The sequence below is a fragment of the Saccoglossus kowalevskii genome, chromosome 18 (genome assembly GCF_978046115.1).
Source record: "Saccoglossus kowalevskii chromosome 18, keSacKowa6.1, whole genome shotgun sequence".
NCBI lineage: Eukaryota > Metazoa > Hemichordata > Enteropneusta > Harrimaniidae > Saccoglossus > Saccoglossus kowalevskii.
In genome coordinates, this window is record NC_140658.1 from 14866716 (window position 1) to 14875672 (window position 8957).

The following is an 8957-nucleotide window of genomic DNA, read 5'->3' on the forward strand; positions in this document are numbered from 1 at the left end:
CTTCTTAAATTACACCTATTACAACTCATAAACAAATATGCGAAATAATAACCCAACATTTTGTGAAAATGCTAAACAAGTTGATTTTAGTGTTCAGGAGATTAAAATAAACAAATGAATCCTATGTTTCATGTTTTATTTGAATAATGATGTTTACGATGCTTGAACACGCAATGATCCTTATCTCTACAAGTTATGTCATATTTTGACTTGCCATGAAGTTTTGTTTGTCGTTTTGTTTGTTTTGTTACCTTGATCGTTGGAACAACAAACAAAATTACGAAAATAAATGGAAGTTGATAATTATTTTTGAAAAACTTACTATGTAGTACAAAACACAATCAAACGTGTGACGTATAGAAAGAAGTGTGTTGGTCAATTATTCCTGTTCCAGTGTCTCATTGCAATGAGTAACGGATTATCCACGGGAAGCTTACTTATGTCAAACTGGTCGTCAAGATCAGTAATTACTCGGTGATTTGAGCAATGAATAAACGAACAAACAAACAAACAAATAAATGCCCACACAACCAAACGGACGAAACGACCCACATAATATCGGAATTGTAAATTAACTATTATATTTCTGAATGGTATCTTTTAACAGAAATGCGGCGATTATGTATTTAATACTGGATCTTATGTTTATTATATTGTGGACGATGTTAGCCTTAATACAGCCACATGCTCGGGGTTGTTATGACTTTCCCCGAGACGCCATGCGAATAGTATTGTGGGTAAGGATACATTTTATGATCTGTTTGCACATGACATAACATGACACACATTGTTCCATGTATGCCATACTAGCTTTCGAATAAGGTAAATGGCATTCGCTATTAAACCTGTAGGATTATAAATGACAGTACATATACCATCAACCATCCGGTCCAACACAAATGGAGTAATCGTAGTCGTAATTACGATTTCAGATCGCAGCTATTGGGTACACTGCTAGTTTCATTATTAAGGAACTTAGAGAATATAATGAATCAACCAAAAAAATAAAGGTAAGAACCCACTACCTTATCGAAGTAGGGGAATGTTTAATGACGTTTTTCAACTCACATGATCATCCAAGTCCTAATTTCGGCGATTATCAAAAATTGCTGTCAACAAATAAATGCCTAATTTACACATGAAAATATGATGCTTGATGATTCGGTTTCACGAGAACATCAGTTTGACACAAAACGTAGAATATGCAATAAAAGCAAGGTTTACATTATCTTTGTTGATATTATGTTAATAATTGACCTATATTGTTTATCAATAATTACCAAATTTAATTGGAAATGACGATTTACAAAACAGAAATGGCAGAAGCAAAAGTACGACCAAATAGAAGAAAGCACGACATGGCCGAATGTGGACAAAACACTGAAAGCTGAGAAAAAAAGAGTAGAGGAAACTACACGTTCCTATTTTATGGATTATTGGTACGTTTGGGACAATATTTATGTTTATTGTTACATGTAAGACTTCTCCACAGGAAATTCCAAGCCAGAAGCACCGTGGTTATTTTTTGACTTATGACCCCTCTCTGTCAGAACAGTCACGAAGCAGCCACGTTCTATAAGAACCAATGGTCGTGTGTTTTCTTTGTCATTTAAAATAATCGATAAAATTACAATTTACTTGGCGTTATTATTGCTGCTTAAGTACGCTAAACCCTAGAATAAAGATTTTCAGTTTTCGACATTGTGAATTTGTTTTTGTTTTTTGGGAGAAAACCTCTGAGTAAACCAGAATTAGATTTTGACAATATAATTCAGAAAATCATATTAAGCATAGTTAATAACGGAATGTATTCTTTATTGAGCCATAAATAATTTTTATAATTACTGATTACACAAGAATATCACAGAAACAAAATAATTTGTTATAATCACTATATTTTTCGAATTTTATTTGTCTTGAATTATGACTGAATGAAGCCGACAGAAATTACAAACTATGTATTGTGTTCAACAACTTATGTATAACAACAACTTTAATAAATATACTGTTACAGTATTTTTATGCATAAAAAACGAAAGTATTTCACAATGTCGAAAACGGGGAGTCTTTATCGCAGTGCTGCTATGTAACTTTTTGATGTAGAATAACGTAAACCGAAGACGAACAGAAAAAAACAGGTGCCTACATATTGTACACGGCATGGCACACTATATGCATGCATGTATAGTCGTAATTAAGGGTAACTGCGTAATACAAATCGGTGATGACATATGTGTGATGTAAACATGGGACTGATATATGGTATAAATGACAAATAACACACAAAACAACATATTATATTATATTATTTCTTTAAACATATTATGCTTCAAAAAGTAAATTTATATTAAATATAATATTTCTTTATTTTCCTCAGGAACGTGTATGATTGGATTGTTTATATCTTACTGATTTTAGTGGTTCTATTTCATGTTGTTGATGTAGGGACCGTATCTGGGGAGATTTGCTATAACTCCACACAATCTAGTTTACATGATTTTGATTATGGTGAAGAGGGTGCGGCAGCCAAGATACATCTATCGCTGTTTGCGTTGACAATCGGGTTTGTCTGGGTTCGACTTTTAAAACCAGTCAGAGCTTTTACAATATTTGGTAAGTTTAAAACATGTAGATTTTCTCGTCCCAACACTGATGTTGCAGTTATGCTGATGTATGATTCTCCCAGCCTGTTTTTTTACAGATTGCAAGGAATGAAACGTTCACATTGATGAGTTGCAATTGTGTATAGCCAAAACGGTCTAAATATAAGGCAAAATATGTTATTCTAAAGACGTGGGTGACAATGTATGCATATACCTTAAGTCTAATGCACATTATGTGATTCTGTACCATATGCAACTGTTTTCATACTAATATTGAGTGTACTCCCCCCGATAACAGGATATATACATTTACAGATTAACTAATATTAGCTGATGAAACTGATTATTCTACTTTCATTATCTTTTATATTCCAATTAGTCCGGCAAATTAAATGTACATTGTTCAAAGTAATGCACGTAAACATGATAATAATATGATAAAATAATAATTTCGATTTCATATACGTACAACATAAATGATTTGCTAGTATTTGAATGGGTTTATGAAGATACAATACCATTTTGTTCAGGCTAGTGTGCAGCTAACATTTATAGAATTGTGATCACAATGTTTAGCATTTACCAGCAACATGCTTGTTTATTTTCTTATAACGCTATACTTTCGTTTGATGGGCTGTCAACACCATTTAGTATCACTGACCGTTCTATCTATTTCCACAGGCCCGTTTGTCGTAATGTTTTATAAAGTGCTCGAATATATTGCCAAATTTCTTTTTCTTTATTTGGTTTTCCTTATTCCGTACAGTAAGTAAAAACATATATTTTACATTTTCAGACATATTTCATTAACTGGCTTATTATCATTGATAACGGTTGTATGTACAGTTTATGGCAATGTTGGAATGTCTCGAAAATTTGGAACGGGGACAAGCCACTGAGCTGGACAGCAATTTCACCGATAACGAGATTCGACAAAGTGTAAAAAAACTATATCACCACTAACTTTCTGTATTTGTTCATCACATGTTATTTGACTTTTAACTCTCATTCACAGCATGTGCGTTTTGGTTGATGTTCGGAGGAGAGGTACAATATTATATGACGGTTGCTGAAACTATGTTTAGCTTGTTTCGCATGACATTAGTGGACTACGATTATGACGTAGGTGTTAATAACAATATTTATCCGAAAACGGAGACATATGCTATGACCTAACTCATGATTCCCTGCGTAGGTTTATTCCTCTATATCTGTACTTTATATTCAGATTCCCTCTTGCAACAATATCTTGGGAACATGTGTATATTCATTTGTTTTTCGATCTGATTGATGGGCGATTGGAGGCCATTTTATTCTAAAATTCCAATAAAGTCAAAGCTTTTCTAACATTTTAGAAGTGGATCATGTTCGTGTGTGGACGAACTTTTATGCACATCATTTAAATATTTGGTGTTTCAAGCCATATTGCATATTACTGCAATTCCAGATCTGAATTTCATGGGAAAACCTTGTTCAAAATTTCATGCACTGCTAGGCAGTAGTAAATACGTGTTGTTGTTACCTTAGGCTTTGAAGGAGGCGAATCCTACTGTAATGCCTGATATATTGATTGGAACTTACCTAGCAATATCAGCAATAATACTCATGAACATCTTCATTGCATTGTTGAGTGATGCCTTTGTCAGGTAAGCAGAATTTAACATTCCAGCAAGTCTTAATTTCTGACTGAAATGATAGCTGCATAATTTCGCTAAAATATGTATTTAGTGTGACTAAAATAGCTCATCGTCTTTTGTTAAACAGAGTACACGACAAAGCTAAAGCCAATGCAATGGTACAGAAAGCTAAAATTATTCTCAGTTTGGAAGATAACCTATCTGATAAGAAGAAGACAGCATTTTACGATCACATTAAAGTCAATTGTGCGCCTCTTTCTGAGAATTATGATGATGACTGTGAATATGAGGACAATACGAAGATGGAACTTCGAATGAAGGTACTAAACATTATTTAATTGCTTGATCCCGAATCCGAGCTATTGCCTGACCAGGCAATATTCAGCTACGTCAGTGTATGTTTGTAAACTCCATAGTCATAAACATTGTTCACCTATGTGTGTACATGCACAATATTAAAACATTGCTATTAAACATAATACTAAAAAAACGAATGATTTAATTTAAATGAAACTAACGATTTTTTTATTCAAATATATATCCGTTTGGTAGTTTTATTAATCTGCCCAGCTGTGCACGTCAATGTGTTATAATATATTTCTTATTACTTAGTCTTTTACTCTACTGTAAACTCATTTATTTATTTCAGAATATAGAGAGTGAAATTACCAAGATGTTAAAAATACTGAAACAGGTTTGTAAAACATTGGGACATAGTAACTGTAGCAACATCGTATTTAGTGAACAATTATCGTATGTACATGTCACTAGTAATTACGTATTATGGCAACTTTAATCTGGACGCTTACTTATATACTATTGAAAACTATGTCTCTAAGCAAAGTGTTAATAAACATAAAAGGAATAAAGTGATTATACCCTTTAAAACACAAATTTGAGCCTATTATATATTATCATATATGTACACCAGCTTATCAAATTCTAGTTCATTACCTCTGCTTGATCGTTCACTATACCGTATAATTTATTTTAGCAATCAGTGACTGACACTTCCAAGCAACCTATTACAAAAAATAAAGGTATGCAAAACTTCAGTTCTGTACATTTACATTATAATGAATAATAGCATTGTCAATACGAAGTAATTTATGACGCCATCATTGCCCATTATTCGCCATAAAGAATTATGATCAACTGAAACAAGATCCGAAATAATAATAGCCTCAGAGTCTACAAAATAAACCCATGAAAAATAACATAGTGGTGTAAATTACAAATATTGAAACAAGATGCCGTCGCCGGCTTATGCTTTGATTATGACATTTCGTTTTTGTGTTTTTGGTAGTAAATAGTATCGATTTTGTATGCTTTTTTGGACTGGTTCACAAGCAAAAGCTGTGTACGGTCAGCCAATGCTCACATTTACTACATCAGCAAGACAAAAAGAAACGGCAACGTTAAAAAAGCCTATCATTAACTGGATATGTTAACTTATTTTAGAAGTCAATTAGTTAAATGCAGACTTTGTTTGTTCAAAAAGTGAAATTAAAATAATCTGTAATGTATATAATTTTCTGTTATTTGTTTATTTATATAAAAAACGTAAACAATTTATTAGTATATTGATTAAGTTACAATATAATACTAATACTTCATGCTTAATATGTGCGCAACTGTTTATTTTGATTTTGTGAGTGTTTCATCATTGTTCAAATATATATTCATAAAATTCATTTCGAACTAGAATGTTGCACTAAATTATGAAAACATACGCTATTTTTGGCATTGCATGTTTTCGTTCTGGAGAAAGGGTGATTCCACTGAGAGAAGTCATTTCAACATGTGAGACAAACCTATGCCAACCTTAAGATATTCTGCTTGTACAGTTAACTGATGTTGAGAAATTCATTTCCTGCTTTATCTCAACAATACATAGTCTTCCAGGCGAGGTATCAATTGATAAATTATTACTTACTCCTAAAAGACCCATACTGTATTAATTTACAACAAAATTTAGTTTGGGGGTTCGTATGTGAAGGTCAATCAACACAGTCTTATCAGCGGTTTTGTTATTTACCATTTCAGGACAACAAACAGATTCACAATAATGATAGTGACAACAGGTAAAGGTTTCGGGACAATCCTTGTTCACACCTGTACATGTTTTTTTAAGTGATCGATGGTACGTCTCATCAAGATGAGAAATAGATCTTCAGCTTTCAAGAAGACGGCATTGGTCAAAACCAGCGTTTTCAATTATTGTACATTGGTTCCAATTGGTTTAATGTGAAAATATGATATTATTTGATGGTTTATTTGCAAATCTATATCATTTAATCAGAACTTAAAACCATTTCACAGTGTGTTTTGTAGAATGTATTGAAATAAAATGAATATCGATTTCAAGTCTACGCTTTCCGATTTGAAACTATTATTTTAAAAGACAGATTGATTTTTCCGTTCAAAATATTAAACTAAACATTAACCAAGGGTTTTTTGCAGATATATTAAGCTTGTTTTTAAATATGAGAACACTGGTACTTTTATAATTTTAAATAGTGTCAATTGCACTTGATAATACAGTCTTATGTAATAAGTGATTATTAATATGAATTATATATGACAGGCGTCATAAGTGGCGCAAGAGGAACATTTTCCAAGCCACATTACCTGAACGAGGTCTATATTTTTTCTTTTACTGATTTGTTTATGTAGTGATGTGTTCTATTCAGTTGCTTTGTGTGTAGGTCGCATTTGGATATAATTTTCGCATGTTATTTTTACTGCTTTATACATCTATTTTTGAAAGTGTGTGCATGACTGTTGAACGAAACACAAATTTAAATATAGCCTCACATATTCTATAGACATATGTGCTATCGAAATTGCAAGTTGAAGTTAACATCCTGGAATCGTATAACATGCTACGTATCACCTTGTATATGCAACACATCCAACTGATTATTGTCAACACTAATAATAAAGATAAATCAGTAGATTCGACTAGAGCTCTTGAATAAAGTGTGTACTTAGTCTAAACTAAAGGTTAATTATTGAACTACAGTCTCCGCATTTACGAGTTGCCTTGATAAGTTGTTCAGCATTGCTATGTGGACATCCATTCATTGAATGTGTGTTCGTGAACCAAATTGGCGAGTTCGTCATACTTGATGAGAATAACCGTGATACAGTCACAATTGCTAAACAATGGATGCAAATGTGTCTATCACGACTGATTGTAACGTTCAGAAAAAATAGTTTAGAATTTGTGTAGATTTAAATCCTTTTCAAGTCAAACAAATGTTCGACCATCGATTCCTGTTTTATCATCGATGTACTATCAATAATTCATCTCATGATAACTGATGGAATTTATACCATGCTATCTTACATCGTGAGTCGAGGCGCAATTCAGGTGTGTATGCAATACATATGGACCACATTGCCAATGTGCTTCACTAGACCGAGGTCACACTATTAGTGTTAAGTTGCCATAGAGACTATATAATTTATATAATTTCCGAATTACCATGGCGATGTACTCACATGCCACACATTTCGATTCAAAATAATCCTCTGCTGAATAAAGCATTAGTTCTATACATCAGAACGGTACTGGTCGAATCGGCCTCATTTGGTTAGTTGGGAAGAAATCACACATCACAAAGTAATTTGACCCGCATTTGTTGAGATGGGGCTCGCCGTTTGACTGTTTAATTAGCTTTGATGTGGCTGGTTACCTGCGGTATCAAGGTACAAGCCTTGCTCATCTAGATCGCTCATAAATACGCCCGATATCATAGAGATTATCTTGTAATGATCTCTAGGTATTTTAATGGGGATATTTATATATACGACCTTGAATAATTGTTGAAAGATCATGTTTCTCGTTGTTTACTTGAACTTATTTCTGCATATACGATTTTGCAGGTGATGCCATTGGCTTTAGAAAGGATGAGACGGATGCTGTATAACTGTAGGTTCTAAGTTAGATGAGTTTAGTCAGATAAATATTGCATGCAAAGTGAGAATTAAATATAAAACGCATAGTAAGTTAGACAATTTGAATTTAATGTTGGCGGCGTTGCATTGGAAGTTGGGAATGTTGTGGGAAAGTTAGACAATGTGTAAGTATATCTAAACATTAATGAATGGTATTTCGATGGCAGTATAACACAATAATGAAAATCGTATTGGTCCTGTTTTTGATTGAGTAAACTCGTATACAATTACTTTGCAATTTATTTTGGATATGCGCCCCCATGCATTTTCGGCTATAAAAACTTTAGCTACGAGTATGGGATATATCAATAAATTGGAAATTAATACTTCCGTAACCTCGATAAAGCAATTCAATCAGATCACAGTGTACAATGTGTGTGATATTTAATCTTTATAAAAACACTTGAGCCACGACCAAAGTAAGACAGACCAAAAAACCAATATTACCAGTTTCATGTCTAACGACGAATCGATTCTGTCATTGGGGGTTACCTACCTTCAACACAATGACACCCTTCATTGAAGTGAGAAAGGAATTGTTTTCTTACATGCACACTGGAACATATCCTTAACAAATGTAAAAAAAATGATAAATACAGTGACGCATTAGTATAATTATTATTGACATAATTGACAACTACCGGATTCTGCCGTAAAATTGCCGTGCGCCGTTAAACTGTAGTTTTGGTCTTTAAAAAAAAACGGTTTAGCCGTAAATCACAGCTGAGTGTATTATGAGGTGACTGAGGTCAAA

The 8957-nt window shown here is 33.0% G+C and overlaps 1 protein-coding gene and 1 long non-coding RNA gene across 2 annotated transcripts; both read left to right on the forward strand.

The window, feature by feature from the left end:
* Positions 1 to 615: 615 nt before the first annotated feature.
* Positions 616 to 1386, forward strand: LOC144364035 (uncharacterized). The gene is made up of 3 exons (XR_014927021.1): positions 616 to 737; positions 933 to 1010; positions 1315 to 1386. It is a non-coding gene; the product is annotated as an uncharacterized LOC144364035 (long non-coding RNA).
* A 1912-nt stretch (positions 1387 to 3298) lies between these two features.
* On the forward strand, positions 3299 to 8188 carry LOC146731609 (uncharacterized). The gene is made up of 6 exons (XM_085492954.1): positions 3299 to 3368; positions 3619 to 3725; positions 4131 to 4249; positions 4368 to 4560; positions 4890 to 4934; positions 8132 to 8188. The coding sequence occupies exons 1-6, from the start codon at positions 3299 to 3301 to the stop codon at positions 8186 to 8188; spliced, it is 591 nt and encodes a 196-aa protein (XP_085349080.1).
* The last annotated feature ends 769 nt before the right edge of the window (positions 8189 to 8957 follow it).

Excerpts from the sequence above, each read along its gene's own strand:
- LOC146731609 (XM_085492954.1), top strand. The coding sequence starts at position 3,299 with ATGTTTTATAAAGTGCTCGAATATATTGCCAAATTTCTTTTTCTTTAT. Across the intron at positions 4,561-4,889 it reads AGATGGAACTTCGAATGAAG|AATATAGAGAGTGAAATTAC; the intron begins GTACTAAACATT and ends TATTTATTTCAG. Across the intron at positions 4,935-8,131 it reads TGTTAAAAATACTGAAACAG|GTGATGCCATTGGCTTTAGA; the intron begins GTTTGTAAAACA and ends ACGATTTTGCAG.